Here is a 21,443-nt window from a genome sequence, read left to right as displayed (position 1 = left end):
CGAGCCTTGAAAAAGGAAGAGGGAAAAACAAGCTCCCCTCATTCCCCGCTCCATCACCAGGGACGCTGGGGCTAGGAGACAGGTCCCAGGCTCTCTGTGCTGGGCAGGTTGTGAGACCTCGGCGAAGCCACCACCTGTCCACCCAGTGGCTTCCCCATCAGAAGAATGGGGCGGAGGAGGCTGTGAGCCTGAACACACTTCACCAATCACAAGGACCGAGGTGACAGTGGGTCACTTTTATTCTGTTGATTATTCTCCTGTGTTTATAATGGGAAGGGGGTTTCTTTAAAATGCTTCTCCTGAGCCTAAAGAGCCTCCCCACCCAGCCCCCGTCAGAGGGAAGGGGCAGAGCATACGCGCCCCCCTGGCATCTCTGGAGAGGAGGAAGGATGGGGTGGGCAGGAGGGGCTGCCCCTAAGGGGCTCCCCGGGCTGGCACTGCCAGGCCTCTGCCCACTCAGTCCCTGCTGGCCCCTCCGAAAGAGGAACCAAAACCAGAAAAGAGAAAAGCTACTCCACACCCGGTCCTTAGGGCTGGGTCTCCCCCATCGCTGCCGCTTTCCTACCAACAGCCTCCTCTCCTCTCTGGGAACCTCGTCCTTCCTTCCCCATCCCCTTAGCACCGGCCTCTGCCCTTGTGGGCACCTCTGCCCCAACTGTCTGGCTTCCTGTGCCACCCGAGGGGTGCCCTGAGGTTCATCCTTCCTGCCTGTTGTCTAGAAGGCCTGGGGCGCTCACTGAGCTCACTCTGCAGGCTCTGACACCACGGGTCAGCCCTGCCTCCAGACAGGACACTGTCCTGGGGGTGTCCACAGCCTCCCACTGGACCTGCTCCCTCAGCTCCTCAACAGCCAGCCTAAGCCCAGTGGCAGCCCAGGCCTCCCTCTCCTGGGCCCCAATCTTGCCTCCCCAGGAAGGGTGGCCAAGTGCCCCCTCCATCAGGAGCGGGTCAGGAAGGTGGCCTCGCAGGCCTCTCACAAGTACATCTTCATGGCCTTGTGTGTCGTGGGGCAGTAGCGGGCATGGAGCTGGGCGAGCAGTGCCCTGGACGTGGCCTCGAACCGCGTGCCCTGGCTCTTCTTGTTCCACACGTGGACAGCATAGGTGGCATTGAGCAGCTGTGGCAGCTCCTTGGGGTTGATGTCCTCAAAGTACTTCTTCCAGTCCTGCCACGGGATGGGGTAGAAGGCCTCGGGGGGCAGGGTGGTGACGCCGCGGCAGGCGTGGCTCTCGGCCAGGCTGCGGATGGAGCACCACTTCTTGAAGACCCGCGTGAGCAGCTGCGGGCCCTGGTGACCCCAGATCCAGCCGTTGTAGTGGTCCACGAAGTCCCGCATGCACAGCGCCATGAACTCGTGCCTGCGCTCGAAGGCCAGGAAGGCGCCGTTGAGGACGTAGCGGGACTGGGTGCCCAGCACGTTGGTCAGGTTCCTCAGGTTCTTGAGAACAATGAAGTCGGTGTCCAGGTAGATGCCGCCGAACTTCCACATGAGTGCGATCCTGGAGGCGTCGGAGAGCACGGGGAACAGGTACGGTTCCCAGCGCCCCTGCACAGCCGCGTACCAGCCGGCCAGGGGTGTGTCCCGGAACAGTTCCTGCAGGTCCAGCGGGAGCATGTGGACATTCGGGAAGCAGCTCAGAAGTGAGATGCCCAGGTGCCGGGGCAGGGAGGCGTTGCCACCTGGAAGCCCTTTCATCAGGACCAGCACGTGGGATTCGGGGTGAGTTCTGGCGGCCGACTCCACGGAGCACATGAACAGGAAGTTGGGGTTGGTCCGATCTGAAGTCTCCAGGAAGAAGATGTTGCCCGGAGCGGGGCCGTGGGAGGGTAGGGCGGGGGGTGCCAAGGTGGGGCAGGGAATATCTGCTGGCAGGTTATAGAGCTGCCCTTGCTCCTTGGGCTCTCCCACAACATGCCAGTAGATCATGATGGAGACGAAAAACGTGAACTTGAAGCCGATGATGAACAGGGTGCAGACCCGCTGCCTTGGGACGCCCCGGAGCAGCCGCAGCAGGAGGTCGGGGGGCTTGGACATGGTCTCCCCAGATCAGACCAGGAGCTTCCAGCAGGAACCGGCTGGTCTGCAAGAGATGAGCACCCGCCATCAGGGAGGCCATTGGCATTCCCGACCCACAGGGAAAATGCTTCTGGTGAACATCAGCCAGAGCCAAGGCTGGCTTCCAAGCCCATGGACTCCCAGGCCCACAGGGGTCAAGGCTTGAACCCCAGCCTGCTGGCTGCTCACCTACGAAATGGGAGCACAGTGGGCCATAGACTGGGGTCTGAGCAGGGTCCCTTCCACTCTCTGTGACACACCTGTAAGCTCCCCCAAGGACCAGGCCAGTGCCACCCATGGTGTGTAACCATTACAGGCCCAGGCCAGAGTCTGGTCCGCATAAGGACTGTCAGAAGTGATGGCTTCACCATGTGACACACAGGGCTCTGTTAGGATTGGCAGCCTGGGATTTGAGGCCCAGCTCATGCCCGCCTCAGCTCCATGAACCAGGCCTGGGGCTCATCCAAGGACAGGCCACTGAGGGGTCCTGAGGACATTCAGCATGAGGCCTGGGGCTCTGGCAGGCCCAGGCACTGGCTTGCTAAGGGCTGGCCCAGCAGGTGCACTCACAGGGCGCTTGTTCCAGGCACATGGGATGCCTACCGCATCCCAGAGACCTTTGCTCCAGACACAAGGGGGTCTCTTGGCCCCCTGGCTGCCCAGCCCAGACCCTGGGCTGTGCTTTTCATAGACACAGGTGGGAAAGAAACTGGGAGGTTGTGCCTTAGGCCATGATGCTGACTGGTACTACTGCCCTTAGACCTCTCTTTCCTGGTGATGTGCGCTTGGCCAGTGCAAGAACATGCCCAGGTACCTCTCAGGTGGTTGGGGGAGCAGCAGGCTTGGACCATGCTCCTGGGGAAAAGACTGTGTGAACACCTAGGAGGCATGAGACCCCAACTCTGCCTGAACCGGCTGTGTGACCTGGGGCAAGTTACGGAGCTCTCTGAGCCTCAGTCTTCCCACCAGCAGGACAGGACGCTGGAACCCACTAAAGGGTAACATTCATTCGTTCATAATTCTGTAAATACTGGCTGTCCATACCGGGTGACTTTCTCAGCATCTCACACATAGGAACATGTGTGGCCCCTTATAACCACCCTATGGGGTGGCAATTACCACCCCCACCCCACAGATGAGGAAATTGAGGCATAGAAGTACAGTACCTTGTGCAGAGTCCCACAGCCAGCAGTGACAGTGCAGGGGTTAGGTCCCAGGCCACCTGGCCAGGGTCCCTGCTCTCATCACTGCACCGCCCTGCCTGGAAGAAGTGGCTAGCCAATGTACCTGGTGTGTTGGAGGAACTTGGTGCATGCTGACCTGAACTGTATCGATGTTAACAGCCAGCGGGATCACCATTAACTCAGTGACTTCTATGCTCCATGGCAAACTCACACCCCCGCTGGCCCTCAGCAAGCCCAGGGGGCAGTTGCATCGTTTCTACTTTAGGTGCCAGGAAACCTGGGCACGAAGTCAAGGGACTGGGTGCAACCTGGTCGCTAAGGGGAACTGAGAGTTGGTCCCCTTCCAAAGATAGGCAGAAGGTGGGGTGGCAATCTCACACAGGCTGAGAGTGGTACTGGGAGCCTGGGGCTTCGTAACTTAGGCTGGGCTCTTCCCAGGGTAGAGAGCCGGGAACCTCAACGATGTCACTGGCTGGTAACTGACCAGCCTGGGCAGCCCATTGCAAAGAGGTGGGGATCCTGGCAGTCTGCAGGCCTCCGGGAGACACGCCCTGGCTCAGCAGCCGACCTTCTTTGCCAACATGAACATGGCCCTTCCACACACTTGCAGTGGCTGCAAATCCATCTGCAAAAGATGGCAAGAAGAGAGTGAGACAAGTCGCTGGCTCTCAGAGGCCTCGTCCCCCTGGCCACACAGGCAGGTCAGGCCTGGGGCTCATGTGTTCACTGATACATTCACTCGCTCCACCTCTCAGGGGACACTCAGGGAACAGGGGCAGGCCCTGCACTGGTACCTGGGAGAAGGGGAGAATCAGACACAGCCTTTCCCTGAAGGAGTTCTCAGTCTGGTGGGGGCACCATTTAGAAACAGACAAAGAGGCCAGGCGTGGTGGCTCACGCCTGTAATTCCAGCACTTTGGGAGGCCGAGGCGGGTGGATCACTTGAGATCAGGAATTCAAGACCAGCCTGGCCAATGTGGTGCAACCTTGTGTCTTCCAAAAATACAAAAATTAGCCAGGTGTGGTGGTGCGCACCTGTAATCCCAGCTACTCAGGAGACTGAGGCAGGAGAATCACTTGAAAATCAGGGAGGCAGAGGTTGCAGTGAGCCGAGTTGCGCCACTGTACTCCAGCCTGGGTGACGGAGCCAGACTCTGTCTCCAAAAAAAAAAAAAAAAAAAAAAAAAAAAGGCTGGGCGCGGTGGCTCACGCCTGTAATCCCAGCACTTTGGGAGGCTGGGGTGGGCAGATCATGAGGTCAGGAGATCGAGACCATCCTGGTGAACATGGTGAAACCCCGTCTCTACTGAAAATACAAAAAAATATTAGCCGGGCATGGTGGTGGGCGCCTGTAGTCCCAGCTTCTAAGAAGGCTGAGGCAGGAGAATGGCGTTAACCCGGGAGACAGCGGAGCTTGCAGTGAGCAGAGATCGCACCACTGCACTCCAGCCTGGGCGACAGAGTGAGAATCCGTCTCAAGAAAAAAAAAAAAAAAAAAAGGGCCAGGCACGATGGCTCACACCTGTAATCCCAGCACTTTGGGAGGCCAAGGCGGGTGGATCACTTGAGATGGGGAATTCGAGACCAGCCTGACCCACATGGAGAAGCCCTGTCTCTACTAAAAATACAAAATTAGCCAGGCGTGGTGGTGCATGCCTGTAATCCCAGCTACTCAGGAGGCTGAGGTAGGAGAACTGCTTGAACCCAGCAGGCGGAGGTTGCAGTGCAGCGAAATCGCACAACTGCACTCCAGCCTGGACAACAAGAGCAAAACTCTGTCTCAAAAAAAAAAAAAGAAAAAAGGAAACAAGACGGTGACTCCCTCAGGGAGGTGACACTTGGTTAAGCAGATGAGCAGGTCAGATGGAGGAGACAGCGGTGGCTCCAGACCTCTGCAAGCACCATGGGAACAAGAATCTAGTGTGCACCTATATCTTCTCTCCCCGGCACCCAGCTAGGTTCCCAGCATGCAACAGACACATGGGAAAACGGCTCACCCTGACCCACTCCCTCAACAGCTTTACAAGTACATCGGCCACGTCACTCTCAGCTTAGACCCTGAGTGATGGGAGGCCCTGACCCGCTGGGTGCCATGTGTCCCCCATACCCATGACCTCATGTTCTGATTCTCTCCCCATCACCTGTGCCCCAGCCACACCTGGCTGCCTGTTTCTCAGACCTCGCACGGCTGCCAGGGCCTTGGCACCTGCTGTCCTTCTGCTTGGAAGGTTCTTCTCTTAGGTGCCCACTCAAAAGTCCCCTTCTCATCAAGTCCTCCCTGGGCCCCCTGAATTTCCAACTGCCCCCACCACCTCAGAGCCCCCTCGTTAGTTTCCTCATCCTTGCACTTATTCTAACACACGGTACATCCTGCTTATTTGCTTTGGTTGTCTGTCTAGAATATCACACCATGAGGATAGGTATGTTTTGTGTTTTGTTCAGCTCTAGAATAGTAGAACAGTGCCCAGCTCTTAGTACGTAGTCAATAAATAGTGACTCCATGAGTTAACCAATGAGTGAATTAATGAATGATCAGCAAATGAATGGATTAATTAATGAGTGAGTGACCAGTAAGAGCGAACCAATGAGTGTGTAGACTGCTGTGTGACCAAGTGGGCCAGTGAGAAAAGTGGGGGGCAGAGGCCGGGTGAGCTCCCTGGGATGCGGGTAGCAAGGACAGGGCTGTGGTGTAACTAAGACATGGTGCCCCCTGCCCCTGTCTTTCTTCTGCAGGGAGAGGGGCTATTTTGGTCCTGAGCACTTTTAACCCCATGTGAACCATGCAAACAGGTGAACAGTTGGAGGGCCAGTAGCAGCAGCAGGGGCCCCTGCCTGCTTGGGGGCCCCGAGTGCTGGCATGATCTGACTCCATGGTGTAGACGGGGTCCGGGCCCACTTGGAGGGGCAGGATATGTCATCGGACCACAGTTGGGGGTGCCAGACTCGGGCCACGCCATATTTGGTGTCAGAGCCCAAGACCCAGGAATAGAAACTGTGTATGGGGCCAAGTTGGCCGCAGCCCAATACCCGGGTGACCTCAGGCCCAAAGCATGCTCCTGGCCCCTGAGACAGGCCTCACAGTTGCAGCCTATGTCCTGGGCCTTGTCAGCTGGGCCTGGCACACTCCTGCTGCCTGCCCCTGCCTCCAGGCTCACCACTTCCCACCCTGTCACCAGGGAGCTATTCCCAGTTAGCCTGTTACTGTGGCTACTCCCCTGCTCTAAGCCCTTCCATGGTTCCCACCGCCAGGATCCCCCATGACTCATCTTAGGCAGGAAGTGAGGAGTGAGGAGAGGTGCAGGGCATGGCTGGGTGCGGTGGCTCACGCCTGTCATCCCAGCACTTTGGGAGGCTTAGATGGGCGGATCACAAGGTCAAGAGATTAAGACCATCCTGGCCAACACGGTGAAACCCCGTCTCTACCAAAAATACAAAAATTAGCTGGTGTAGTGCTGTGCGCCTGTAGTCTCAGCTACTCAGGAGGCTGAGGCAGGAGAATCGCTTGAACTTGGGAGGCAGAGATTGTAGTGAGCTGAGATCGCACCACTGCACTCCAGCCTGGCAACAGAGCGAGACTCCATCTCAAAAAAAAAAAAAAAAAAAAAAAAAAAAATCGAGAGGTACAGGGCAATGGAGACAGAGGGCCAAAGGCTGGGTCAGACTCCTACTGGCTAGGTTCTTGGCACCAGCTCTGCAGGCCCCAACTAGGGGTATCAATATCAGGGGCCAGGCCCAAGGGCTTAGGAAAGGCCCTCCAAGCTGGTGCTTTTCATCCCTACACGAATTGCACCCCCACCTGTCCCTACAGTAAGGGCGCTACCCCTCCCGCCCTGTGTCCAGCCCAGCTCAGCCTAGCACTGGCCAACCATGACCCAACGAAATGGAGTCCGCACTGAGCCCTCCATCCAGGCTGAGTGCTGACAGAGAGGTTCCCAGAGCACCAGGGTTGTGCCCTTGGAGATTCCGATGTCCTGATGGGAACACAGAGGCCCCAAGAGGGAAAAAGGTGTCAGAGGCGTGTGAGCCAGACCAACACCATCTTAAATAGGAGGTGAGTAAAATGAGGTTGGCACCTACTGGGCTGCATTCCCAGACAGTTAAGGCATTGTAAGCCACAGGGCGAGATAGGAGTTCAGCACAAAACACAGGTCACAAAGACCTTGCTGATAAAACAGGTTGCAGTAGAGAAGCTGGCCAAACCCACCAAAACCAAGATGGCCATGAGAGTGACCTCTGGTCGTCCTCTCTACTAGTCTCCCACCAGCACCATGACAGTTTACAAATGCCATGGCAATGTCAGGAAGTTACCTTATGTGGTCTAAAACAGGGAGGTATGAATCATCCACCCCTTGTTTAGCATATCCTCAAGACATAACCATAAAAATAGGTAATCAGCAGCCCTAGGGGCTGCTCTATGGCGTAACCATTCTTTTATTCCTTTCCGTTTGTGTGTGTGTGTGTGTGTGTGTCAGAGTCTTGCCCTGTCGCCCAGGCTGAAGTGTAATGGCCCAATCTCCGTTCACTGCAACCTCCTCCTCCTGGCTTCACGCAATTCTCCTGCCTCAGCCTCCTGAGTAGCTGGGATTACAGGTGTGTGCCACCATGCTCGGCTAATTTTTTGTATTTTTAGTAGAGATGGGGTTTCACCATGTTGGCCAGGCTAGTCTTGAACTCCTGACCTCAAGTGATCCGCCCACCTCGGCCTCCCAAAGTGTTGGGATTACAGGCGTGAGACACTGCACCTGGCCCCTTTACTTTCGTAATAAACTTGCTTTCACTTTGCACTGCAGACTCGCCCTGAATTCTTTCTTGCCCCTTGGCGTGAGTGACCATGACCCTCCTGTCACTCTTGGTCACGTCCCTCGACATTTCCTTTCCTTGGTCATGGACCTGGCCCAGGGAGCTCACTGAGGACTTGGAGAGCCCCATGCAGGGCCTGGGGAGGGCTCTGGGTCCCTGTGAGGGCAAGGGCCGCAGAACGGCGCAGAGGGAGAGGCTGAGCCGTGAGGCTGTCGTCATCACAGAGGCCTCGGCCAGTCCCCGGGGAGTGCTGTAGCTGGGCTGGCCTTCAGAGATGTTTATTCCAAACCAGAGTCGGGGCTATGATGGTTAATTTCATGTGTCAACTTGACCAGGCCACAGGGTGCCCCAATTAAACACTACTCCTGGGTGTGTCTGGGGGTGTTTCCGGATGAGATTAGCATTCGAGTGGCGGACTCCGGAAGCAGATGGCCCCCAGTGTGGGTGGTCCCCCAACCCTCGAGGGCCTGAGTAGAAGGAAAGGCTGAGGACAGAGGAATGTGCCCCCGTTCTCCTGCCTCACTGCTGAGCTGAGACATCTTATTTCATCTTCTCATCGACTGGTTCTGCTTATTTGGAGAACCCCGACTACCCCAGGGGCCTACACCAACTCTGGCCCACAGTGGGTCACTGGAGATGGGCTGTTCCTGAGGTAGGGAGCAATCCACCCAGGAGACGGGGGCTCCAGGGCTCAGTGGTGGGACCAGATGGAGCCACCGCGCCCAGCGCAGCCCTCATCCCCTGGAAATGATTGTGTGTTTTCCGTGATCTCAGTCCTAACGGGCAGGGGCTCCTCGCTCTCATTCTGTTCCTGGTGCTGACGCAGGTTTAGCCAACAGCAGGAGCTCAACAGACACCGATGAGATGGGGAGTGGCCTTCCAGGAGAGCCAGAGGCTATTTCCGCTCTTCTCATGTTCTTGGGGTCTCAACAGGAGGGCCCAGGAACTAGAACTTCAGGAGCAAAGCCATGGTGGGATATGGGGATAAACAGGCCCAGGAATGGCCAAGGGGGGCACATCAGTGACCATGGCTGGATCCTGCCATGGCTTCCAAGCCTCCAGATAAGGAGCTGGCCCCTGTGCATGGCCAGGCTGGGGTCTAGCCACCCCTGCTGACTTGTGATTGTGACCCCAGACCTCTGAGGTGAAAGACACCAGTGCCAGGGTCACACAGGGGTTCCTACTGTGTCACCAGCCATGTGACTGCAGTCAGGCCATGCTCCTTCTCTGAACCTTAGTCTCTCTCTGCCCACAAAATGGGATTAACTCCACTTTGGAGGGATGGAGGGAAGCAATGCATCTCCAGGGCCCAGCCTACGGAGCAGGCCCTCAACAGATGTGGCCACGGCCATCGTGTCATAGGCCTTTCCTCCGGCAGGGGAACTGGTGGGTGTCTGTGATGGGGCTGGGAGGGAGGGGCCACTCAGGATAGTGTTTAAGGTCAGGAAGCAGGGACACGCAGCCAGGACGTAGCATGCTCTTTATCATGCTCCCAGTCCCACAGCTGTCACCAACTGGACCGTCAGAGCCTGCCATCCCTGTCCCACGGTCACACTTGCCTCTAGTGGAGCCAAATTGGGTCCCCTCCCCATCCACCTCCACCCTTGCCTGGTCAGACAGGGACCAAGGTGGGCTTCACCCCCAGCGTCTCCCAGCTCACTGCCTCATGGCTTCCTTCCTGAGCAGGACTTTATGTGGCCAGGCCTGGAGGACAAAGGCCCGCACCGACATCCTGAGCTTCCTTCCTGGCCCTGCCACGTGCCCACAAGACAGGCCACCTCTCTGAACCTTGGTTCAGGTCACAGGTTGCTGTGGGGGTTAAGTGTGGTCAGGTCTCAGCTGGGTCCCAGACTCGGACAGGAGCCCGAGGCAGAACCCTGGCCACGGTGAGGTAGAAGGGAAACTTCTCATACTATCTTCTCCAGGGTCCCCGTGACCCTACGGTCACACGTGGCTTTAAACATCACTAACATAGCAGCTCTGTGGAGAACACTCCCGCCGCAGCAGGAGAAGAAAGAGCAAAGTCACATGTGCCGCTGTTCTGTAGTGGAGGCAGAGGGGTCATCTAGGTTTACCTACCCTGCACCCATTCATCCTCCTGAGAACACCTGCTGTCCTGTGGGAAGCCACCCCTGCCCAGGGGCCCCGCTCCCTGGCTTTGCCGTGAGCACTGACTCAGGTCCGGCTAATGATAGTACCACATTCCCCTGGTCGCAGTGGTCAGGCTGAAGCACACAGAATGCAGCACAGCAGAGGTATGTGCTTCCCATAGGGTCACTAGGTGTGAGCCAGGAACCGTCAGGGCAGAGGCTGCCTGGGAATGAAGCCAGCCCCGAGGCAAGCAGAGTCAAGGGAAGGAGACAGAGACCTACACGACACTGTCACGACACGTGGATCCCACCCTGCAGAGCCCACCCAAGAGGAAAGGAGAACCTAGAAGTCAATGATGGAACCTTCTGATGACCTCCTCAGTCAGTCAATGAATGTCTCATCCCCCGATCTGTGTCTTCTTCCTGCTTTTTCTCCCCAGGACTCCTAGTCCCTCCCCTCTTTCTCTCACTCCTGCCACTCCAGGTTGGTCTCTCTCTCTCCTTTCTCCCTCCTCATCCCCCTCAGCGGACACCAGGATGCCTTTCTTGGTCTCTGACTCCACAACATCATATCAGGGGCGGGGCTGCAATGGCAGGAGATAGAGAGGGCCAGGGCCAGACTCATAGGACTGAAGGCACCTAGATGCATGGCCACTGTTGAGGACTTGTGACCTCACCTGAAAAAGGGGCTCCCCCACCAGAAAAAGGGGCTCCCCCACCAGAGGAGGGGGAATTTTTTTTTTTTTTTAGAGATGGAGTCTTGCTCTGTCGCCCAGGCTGGAGTGCAGTGGTGCGATCTCGGCTTACCGCCAACTTCCGCTACCCGGGTTCAAGAAATTCTCTTGCCTCAGTCTGCCAAGTAGCTGGGACTACAGGCATGCGCCACCACGTCGGGCCAATTTTTTTGTATTTTTAGTTGAGATGGGGTTTCGCCATGTTCGCCAGGATATTCTGGAACTCCTTACCTCGGGTGATCTGCCCACTTCAGCCTCCCAAAGTGCTGGGATTACAGACGTGAGCTGCTGTGTCCGGCTGGAACACACTCTTTACCCCCAACTGGCATGGGAGCCCGCTTGCCGGGAAGAGGACACCTGGACTCACTGGAACTGGGTGGTTTTGGGGAGGGGACGTAGTGGGAGACAAAGGGTCAGGAGCCTTCATGCAGAAAAGGTGAAATGCCTGCCGGATTGGGTTCCTCCACTTGCTGAGGATGCACCTGGTGGAGTCAGGCGGTCCTGGCCCAAACAATGGGCTCAGCAGGTTGTCTTAGCTCAGCCTGACCCCCAGTAAGGGACGCAGGGATTACTCCAGCCAATCCCAGCCCTGCTCCCTTGTTTAACTTTCAGAATAGTTAAGGGGCCACAGTGGTACTCAGGCCGGGGTACATTACAGTGTGGTCTGCTGGCCGCAGCACCCCTGCTCTCCACGCTGCAGCCTTGGCTGGCACATGCTCCCCTGCTGTGTGCGTGTGTGAACATGCTGCCCCACTGTGTGCATGTGTGTGTGCTGCCCCACTGTGTGCGTGTGTGTGTGTGCGCGTGCTGCCCTACTGTATATGTGTGTGTGTGTGTGTGTGCTGTCCCCACCAGGCTGTCAATGCCTTGGGGGCAGAGACTAGCCCAGCCTAGGGTTCAGCCACATGTGTTAAATAAATAAGGAGCGTTTTTGTTTGTTTGTTTGTTGTTGTTGTTGTTGTTGTTTTTGAGATGGAGTCTTGCTCTGTTGCCCAGGCTGGAGTGCAGTGGCATGATCTCAGCTTACTGCAAGCTCTGCCTCCTGGGTTCAAGTGATTCTCCTGCCTCAGTCTCCCGAGTAGCTGGGACTACAGGCACCTGCCACCGCATCTGGCTAATTTTTGTATTTTTAGTAGAGATGGGGTTCCACCATCTTGGCCAGGCTGGTCTTGAACTGCTGACATTGTGATCCACTGGCCTCAGCCTCCCAAAGTGGTGGGATTACAGGTGTGAACCACCATGCCCGGCCTGCAATACGGAGTGTTTTGAAAACTCTGAAAGTGCAGAACTACGAAGCTGCCCTCGGCCCACTCACCAGTGAGGTCGGGAAGATGACTTGTCGTGTGACCTTAGACAGGTTACTTTCTGTTTTGGGCCTCGGATTCCCTTCTGCACAGTGGCAGGGGGGAGGGGGCGGGGCAGGTGCAGACTAACCAAATGCTCTAACCTTGGGAGGACGCGTGAGCACCTGCTGCTAAACTACTGCTGCTAAACTACATGTGATAAGTAACACCTTAGCACAGACCTGAGGCGCCAAGAACCCTGAGGGATCTGGGGTGGAAGGCCACAGAGCCAAGAAACAGCACGGAGTACAGAATTCAAACCCAGGCCCTGCCTGACAGCTTCCCCACCAGCTAAGATTTGGCAACGTGACCTTGGACCTACCTCTGCCCCTCCCTGGACCTCCCTGCTTTGTCCATCAAAGGAGGGGGTGGGCTCCTTGGTCTTGGAACTCAGACCCCTCTTGGTGTGAAAACTCAATGCCCTTCCAAACTGTGCTTGGAGGACCCAGTGTCCTGTTCCCCACCCCTAGCCCCACAGTCTTCCAGGGCACAAATACATATAATGTTTCTACCCAAGAAGTAAGAACGACAGTTTTTAGGAGGAAGTATTGTCATAAGAAGGACTGTCTGTGGCCGGGCGCGGTGGCTCATGCTTGTAATCCCAGCACTTTGGGGGCCAAGGTGGGCAGATCACGAGGTCAGGAGTTCAAGACTAGCCTGTCCAATATGGTGAAACTCTGTCTCTACTAAAAAATACAAGAATTAAATTAGCCGGGCATGGTGGTGCAGGCCTGTACTCCCAGCTACTCGGAAGGCTGAGGCAGGAGAACCACTTGAACCCGGGAGTCGGAGGTTGTGGTGAGCTGAGATTGCGCCACTGCACTCTAGCCTGGGCAACAAGAGCAAAAATACTTTGTCTCAAAAAAAGAAAAACAAAAAATCAGCCGGGTATGGTGGTGCACGTCTGTAGTCCTAGCTGCTCGGGAGGCTGAGGCAGGAGAATCGCTTAAACCCGGGAGGCGGAGATTGCAGTGAGCTGAGTTTGCACCACTGCACTCCAGCCTGGGCAACAGAGTGAGACTCTGGACCGCCCCCCACCCCAAAAAAAAAGAGCTGTTGTTTGTAAGAAGGGCAGAAGGGGCCGGGCATAGTGGCTCACGTCTGTAATCCCAGCACTTTGGGAGGGCAAGGTGGGCGGATCATGAGGTCAGGAGATCGAGACCAACCTGGCGAACACTGGGAAACCCCATCTCTACTAAAAATACAAAAAAAATTAGCCGGGCATGGTGGCCAGTGCCTGTAGCCCCAGCTACTCAGGAGGCTGAAGCAGGAGAATGGCGTGAACCCAGGGGCCGGAGCTTGCAGTGAGCGGAGATCGTGCCACTGCACTCCAGCCTGGGCGACAGAGCGAGACTCTGTCTCAAAAAAAAAAAAAAAAAAAGAAGGGCAGAAGGGCTCTTTTTAGAGCAGAGGTTACAAAATATTCTTCCTCCCAAGCCTTTAACGCCTCAGAAGCCGGGAATCAAGCAGGCGTGGACGCCACAAACAGAAAACTCAGGGAGGTGGACTTCATTCCAGGAGGAATAAGCCAGCAGCTTAGTTCTGAACTTTCCCTCTTCTACCAAATTATACAAAGCAACTAAGAGGCAGGGAAAACCCACAAACTCCTAACCACAGGTGAGTGTGGCCCAAAGCACCCGCGAGCAGCAGACATGGCAATGGTGCAGGCGGTGGGGGACGGCAGGGGGTGCGCTCAGGCGTGGAAGACCCCAGAAAAGGCCACTTCTAAAAGGGAGATGGCAGAAGGCAGGAGCTACAGCCAGAAAGAACTGGGAGTACTAAGGGCTGGAGGCAGGTGACCTCTTGAGACAGGTTAGGTTCTGGAGGTGAAAAAGGAGTGGATACAGAGAAAGGCCATATTTTAAAAGCACAGCCCATTACCATGGCAACAGAGGAGGGAGCCTTTCACCAGAGAAACCCAAAGAACTGTCCTGGCTCCTCTCCCAATTTCCACCAAAACCTCCTGTTAATTGCCACTCCAGGAAAATTCAACTAATTCAAATATGGAAAAAAATTTAAAAGTATAAAACAAAATGGAAACGGGGGTGAGGAGCACAAACACTCACTTATATATAAAGAAAATTCACTATGAAAATATTGCCACAAGGCTGGGCGTAATGACTCATGCCTGTAATCCCAGCACTTTTGGGAGGCCGAGGCAGGCAGATCACTTGAGGTCAGGAGTTCAAGACCAGCTTGGCCAATAGGGCAAAACACTCTCTCTACTAAAAATACAAAAAATTAGCTGGGCATGGTGGCGCGTGCCTGTAATCCTAGCTACTTGGGAGGCTAAGGCAGGAGAATCACTTGAACCCAGGAGGTAGAAGTTGCAGTGAGCTGAGATGGTACCACTACACTCTAGCCTGGGCGAGAGAGATTCTGTCTAAAAAAAAAAGAAAGAAAAAAGCAAAGATATAAGAGCAAATGCAAACAAAATGCTGGGGCAATAATCTCAATATAAAAGGATGCAAAATCACAACAAACATCACTAAATGAGCCGAAGAAGAGCAATTTATTATGCTAACGGTATAATTTACAATGTATCAAATAATACTGCTACAATTTTCAGAATAGAAAAATTACAGAGCTACTAGGATAAATAATATCAAAACACTAATAAGAGATTTTACCACTTTCAGTCCAAGAAATGTTAAGTAGCATAAACAGAAATAAGAATTCAGAAGACCGAAATAAGATAATCAGTAAGGTACTATAATATTTCAAACTCTCTACCACAGTGATAGATAATGTGCTTTCTTTTTAAGAGCTGAGCTGATGGAACAATCATGAAATCTGATCATATTCAGTCCAAAGAAAATGTCAATAATATCCAAAAAATATTTTTAAAATTTACGGTTATGAGGCAATATGACTAGAAATTAATTTAAAAATCAGGAAATTTTTTAAAAATTGAATATATGGGATTTCTAGCAAATAAAAATAATACAAACACCAGGCTGGGTGTGGTGGCTCACGCCTGTAATCCCAGCACTTTGTGAGGCCGAGGCAGGGGATCAGTTAAGGACAGGAGTTTGAGACCAGCCTGGCCAACGTGGTGAAACTTGGTCTCTACTAAAAGTACAAAAAATTAGCCAGGCATAGTGGCACACGCATCTAGTCCCAGCTACCTCGGAAGGCTGAGGCACGAGAATTGCTTGAACCCAGGAGTCGGAGGTTGCAGTGAGCCAAGATTGCATCATTGTATTCTACCCTGAGTGACTGAGACTCTGTCTCAAAATGTAACACCACCACCACCAGCAATAAATACCAAAACACCAAGTATCCATATCTACAGGATACAGCCACAGCAGATGTATGAATATTTGCAAATGATCAGAATATTTTTAGCCACCAGTGTATATAACAATTAAAACAGAAAGGATAAAAATAAATAAAGCACCGGTTTTAAAATGTTAGAAGGCCGGGCGCGGTGGCTCAAGCCTGTAATCCCAGCACTTTGGGAGGCCGAGACGGGTGGATCACGAGGTCAGGAGATCGAGACCATCCTGGCTAACACGATGAAACCCCGTCTCTACTAAAAAAAATACAAAAAACTAGCCGGGCGATGTGGCGGACGCCTGTAGTCCCAGCTACTCGGGAGGCTGAGGCGGGAGAATGGCGTGAACCCGGGAGGCGGAGCTTGCAGTGAGCTGAGATCCGGCCACTGCACTCCAGCCTGGGCGACAGAGTGAGACTCCGTCTCAAAAAAAAAAAAAAAAAAAAAAAGTTAGAAAAAGAACCACAAAATGAAAAACAGAAACAATGGCTGGTCATGGTGGCTCCTGTCTGTAATCTCAGCATTTTGGGAGGCTGGGGTGGGAGGATCGTTTGAGCCCAGGAGTTTGAGACCCTGGGAACCACAGTGAGACCTTGTCACTACAGAAAAAAAAAAAAAAAAAAAAAAAGGCTGGGTGCGGTGGCTCACACCTGTAATCCCAGGACTTTGGGAGGCTGAGCTGGGCAGATCACCTGAAGTCAGGAGTTCAAGACCAGCCTGACCAACATGGAGAAACCCCGTCTGTACTAAAAATACAAACTTAGCTGGGTGTGGTGGCGCATAACTGTAATCCCAGCTACTTGGGAGGCTGAGGCAGGAGAATCGCTTGAACCCAGGACGCAGAGGTTGCAGTTAGCCGAGATCGTGCCATTGCACTCTAGCCTGGGCAACAAAAGCTAAACTCCCTCTCAAAAAATAAAAAAAATTTAGTCAGATGTGGTGGTGTGTACCTGCAGTGCAGCTACTCAGGAGGATCACCTGAGCCTGGGAAGTTAAGACTGCAGTGAGCCATGATGGTGCCACTGCACTCCAGCCTGTATGACACTGCAAGACCCTGTTTCAAGAAGAGAGAAGACAGAAGAGGAGAGGAGAGGAGAGGAGAGGGGAGGGAGGGGAGGGGAGGGGAGGGGAGGGGAGGGGAGGGAGAAAGAAAAGGAAGGAAGGAAGGAAGGGAGGGAGGGAATAAAGAAGAAATAAATTAGGGAAGAAATAAGCAGTAGAACTAATAAATAAGGTAAAAAGCTGGCTCGTTGGAAAAAAAGCCAATAAAATGTACAACCACCAACTAACCTAATCAAGATAAGAGGGTGGGGAGAAAGCTTCCCATACAAACTAGGAAATGCCAAATGGGAAAATAACCAAATAAGCAGATAATTGTTTTAAAAAATAAGACAGTACTTAGCAAATAACATTTAAAATCTGAATAAAATAATTTCTGGAGAAAAATAATAAATCAAATGGATCCCAGAAGACATAGCTAATCTACACAGGACAACTTCCACATTAGAAACAGAATTACAAAAGGACTATCATTACAAAACAAAAGCACCAGGGCAAAACATTTTGGGAGGGAATCCTGGAAAACTCTGAAATAACAGATAATGTTTAAACTGTTAAACAGCAACACATAGAAAGGAAAGTTTAATTTTTTTTTTTTTTTTTTTTTTTTTAGACAGGGTCTGCTCTCACCCAGGCTGGAATGCAGTTGCATGATCATGGCTCACTACAGCCTCCACTTTCCAGACTCAAGTACACGCCCCTCCCACCTCAGCCTCCTGAGTAGCTGGGACTACAGGCACATGCCACCATACCAGGTTCATTTTTAGTAGAGATGGGGTTTCACCATGTTACCCAGGCTGGTCTTGAACTCCTAGGCTCCCACCTGCCTTGGCCTCCCAAAATGCTGGAACTACAGTCATGAGCCACTGTGCCAGGCAAAAAAAAATTTAAATAAAGCAAATACTTAAACCAAAACCTGACAACGGCTTCACAGAATATCCTTCTGACTAATTTCACTTATGAATATTATTGTAAAAATCCAAAATAAAATATAACCAAATAGAATTCAGCAGCACATTAAAATTAAAGGAGGCCAAGTGCGGTGGCTCATGCCTGTAATCCCAGCAGTTTGGGAGGCTGAGGCAGGTGGATTACTTGAGGCCAGGAGTTTGAGACCAGCCTGGCCAACGTGGCAAAAACCCATCTCAACTAAAAATACAAAAATCAGCCTGGTGTGGTGGGGCACAACTGTAATCCCAGCTACTCAGGAGGCTCAGGTGCAAGAATCACTTGAGCTTGCGAGGCACAGGTTGCAGGGAGCCAAGACTGCACCAGACTGCATTCCAGCCTGGGTGACACAATGAGACTCTGTCTCAAAAAATTACAAAAATAAAAAATGGGGGTGATTCAGGAATGCAAGTGGGGTTTATTCAAAGAATGTAAGGATGGTTCAATATAATTAGGAAATCATGAATATAATTCATCATATTAAATAGATCTAAGCAGAAAAATCATCATCCCTGGTGACTCCAAAAAACATTTAACAAAGTAGCCAATACTTAGTAAATTACAAATCAATGGACACTTCCTTAACAAAATTATACAGATTAGGCCGGGCGCGGTGGCTCACGCCTGTAATCCCAGCACTTTGGGAGGCCGAGGCGGGCGGATCACAAGGTCAGGAGATCGAGACCATGGTGAAACCTCGTCTCTTCTAAAAATAGAAAAAATTAGCCGGGCGAGGTGGCGGGCGCCTGGAGTCCCAGCTACTCGGGAGGCTGAGGCAGGAGAATGGCGTGAACCCGGGAGGTGGAGCTTGCAGTGAGCCGAGATTGTGCCACTGCACTCCAGCCTGGGCGACAGAGCGAGACTCCGTCTAAAAAAAAAAAAAAAAAAAAAAAAAAAAAAAAAAAAAAATACAGATTAACACAGAAACCAGGAACTAGCTTCATACTCCAGAGAGTACGAATACACAGTTTCATACCTGGGCGCTAATAGTAAGCTCAGGGAAGAAGACCAACACTCCCCCCAAAAAAGGGGCAAAGACAATTCACATACATACAAAATATGACCTCTAAACAAGTCAGCTACAGCAAGGATCTTTTTATAAGTAGAGAAATGCAAATGGACATACTCAGATAGCATCTCTCACCTATCAGATTAGCAAAAATCCAAAACACTTAACACATTCTTTTGGCAAGGCTGTGAGCAAACAGGCATGCTCATACACAGCCAGTGGGCAACAAAACAGTGTTCAGCGGCTGCAGAGGACAATTTAACAACGTCTATCTCACTCTGGGGCTTTATCCTACAGATGAACGACATTTGCACAAGGTCACAGGTTTGCAGTTGCAAAAGATTAGAAACAACCCAAGGTCTTTCTTGAAGAGGCTGATTAAATAAACAATGATATAACGATAGCATGGAAATGGGCAGACCAATGCTGCTTTTACTCACTGTCATCTCCTCTGGGGCCAGCACAGATCCTACCACATAGTAAGTGCTCAATACATATTTTCTGGTTTTTGTGGTTTTTTTTCCCATCCCCGAGTCTTACTCTGTCGCCCAGGCTGGAATGCAGTGGCGTGATCTTGGCTCACTACAACCTCCACTTCCTGGGTTCAAGAGATTCTCCTGCCTCAGCCTCCCGGGTAGCTGGGACTACAGACAAGAACCACCACACCCGGCTAATTTTTGTACTTTTAGTTTCACCATGTTGGCCGGGCTGGTCTCGAACTCCTGACCTCAAGTGATCCGTCCATCTTGGCCTTCCAGAGTGCTAGGATTACAGGCATGAGCCACCGTGACTGGTCTCAATACATATTTTTTGAAAGGATGAGTAAATGATACCAGTCCTGCCCACAAAGCCAGGATCAAATGTGATAACTAATCCTGGGAAATGCCCTTTGCAAACTATAAACTCTATGCGATGCAAATTTCAGCTGCCTCATTATTTGAAGGTGCAAATCAAGTCACATGCCTTTAGCTCTTCATGGTAAAGTACCTGACTACTTGCCAGTCCCAAGAGCGCCTTTCTTCCTTCCCTGAGGCCATCCTTCCCTCCCAGGGTCACTCTAGCTCTACACAGGAGGCTGGATCTGGCTGGGTGGGGCTGGCTTCTCAGGGGCAGAGTGAAATTCCCCACAACGCCCCCCACTGGGTTTTATCTCAGTTCAGAAAGTACTAAGTGACCTTGAATCTGGGCTCCTACACCTTCACTCTGGACACATGCACATGCACACATGGGGATATCCTGTTGTGCCAGGCTGCCTGGATGTGGATACGTTTTCTGACTTGGTCACTCGCTTTGCACAGAGATCCCAGAGATGTAAGTCTCAGGGAAAGTTCTTCACAGGGTAATCTTGCCTGGCAAATGCAATGCCCATGGAAAGGGCATCTAGAAATCTAGGTCTGAGTTAGAATGAGTACTGAGTTCATTCTATTTGAAAGAAAGTTCCCATGTTGCTTCGCTTTCACCTGTTTTACTGACTTAAAGATTAAAAATATCCAGTAGCAAGGCCGGGTGTGGTGACTCATGTCTGTAATCCCAGCACTTTGAGAGGCCCAGGTGACTGGATCACTTGAGGTCAGAAGTTCAAGACCAGGCTGGCCAACATGGTGAAACCCCGTCTCTACTAAAAATACAAAAATTAGCTGGGTGTGGTGGTGGACGCCTGTAATTCCAGCTACTTGGGAAGCTGAGGCAGGAGAATCACTTGAACCCAGGAGGCAGAGGTTGCAGTGAGCTAAGATCATGCCACTGCACTCCAGCCTAGGCAACAGAGTGGGACTCCGTCTCAAAAAAACAACAACTACAACAAAAATAGTAGCAAAAGAGTGTGCTCGCCGGGCGCGGTGGCTCACGCCTGTAATCCCAGCACTTTGGGAGGCCGAGACGGGCGGATCACGAGGTCAGGAGATCGAGACCATCCTGGCTAACACAGTGAAACCCCGTCTCTACTAAAAATACAAAAAACTAGCCGGGCGTAGTGGTGGGCGCCTGTAGTCCCAGCTACTCGGGAGGCTGAGGCAGGAGAATGGTGAGAACCCGGGAAGCGGAGCTTGCAGTGAGCCGAGATCACGCCACCGAACTCCAGCCTGGGCAACTGAGCAAGACTCCGTCTCAAAAAAAAAAAAAAAAAAGAGAGTGCTCATCCCCTGCTCCCCCAGCATCACCTACTGGGTGTTCTTGTCATTAACAATCTTTGCTAATGATACTGCCTGAGAAAGGGCCTGTCTTCTTTCTTCAACATCCTGCTCTGTAGCCTCCCCCTCAATTCTGAGCCTCAGCTTCTTCATCTGTAAAATAAAGAGCTTAGAAAAGACAATCTCTTAGGACCCTTCTAGAAAGACCTTCCTAATCTGGTCTGCTAGCACCACCTCTGTCCATTCCATCAGGAGCCAATATCACTGACCTCTTAGAGCAGCTCTGTGCCACCTGCCCCCTTGGGTCAAGGCCAAGGGTGCAGAAGACAAAGAAGTCAGGAGGTGACAACTCACAGGTGAGAGTTTCTGCTCAACCTCGTGCAAGAAGTCTCCTGGAAAGAAACCAGACAAGTCCCCAGCACTGCCCTTAGCACCTAGACCGTTCATTCAACAAGTGCCTGGGTGCCGATGTTGTGGTGGCCCCTCTCCAAGGTCAGGGAATATGTACAGCAGGGAAGAGAAGGATTTTCTTTGGCTTCATGGAGCTGACATTCTAGTAGGGGAAAATTAGTGAAGAAAAACATTAAGTGCTGGCTGGGCCAGGTGGCTCACACCTGTAATCACAGAACTTTGGGAGGCTGAGGTGGGTGGATCACCTGAGGTTAGGAGTTCGAGACCAGCCTGGCCAACATGGCGAAATCCCATCTCTACTAAAAATACAAAAATTGGCTGGGCGCGGTGGCTCACGCCTGTAATCCCAGCACTTTGGGAGGCCGAGGCGGGCGGATCACAAGGTCAGGAGATTGAGACCATG

At 52.5% G+C, this 21,443-nt stretch overlaps 1 protein-coding gene across 6 annotated transcripts in view; it reads right to left on the bottom strand.

The window, feature by feature from the left end:
* Positions 1-217: 217 nt before the first annotated feature.
* A4GALT (alpha 1,4-galactosyltransferase (P1PK blood group)) overlaps positions 218-21,443 on the bottom strand; it is a 28,708-nt gene continuing 7,482 nt past the window's right edge. Inside the window, exons 2-3 of one of the 6 annotated variants that reach the window (XM_007975987.3) lie at positions 3,223-3,865; positions 218-2,081 (exon numbers count right to left, since the gene is read on the bottom strand). In XM_007975987.3, the coding sequence (XP_007974178.2) occupies positions 974-2,035 (1,062 nt within the window). In that variant the 5' untranslated portion in view covers positions 2,036-2,081; positions 3,223-3,865 and the 3' untranslated portion in view covers positions 218-973. The remainder of the gene's footprint in view (positions 2,082-3,222; positions 3,866-21,443) is intronic. The other 5 variants (XM_007975988.3, XM_007975989.3, XM_007975990.3 and 2 more) reach the window with 5 other exon arrangements.

This window comes from Chlorocebus sabaeus, chromosome 19 (assembly GCF_047675955.1).
Source record: "Chlorocebus sabaeus isolate Y175 chromosome 19, mChlSab1.0.hap1, whole genome shotgun sequence".
Taxonomy (NCBI): domain Eukaryota; kingdom Metazoa; phylum Chordata; class Mammalia; order Primates; family Cercopithecidae; genus Chlorocebus; species Chlorocebus sabaeus.
The sequence above is the reverse complement of the archived record's forward strand: the minus strand, read 5'-3'. Positions and strand labels throughout refer to the sequence as shown.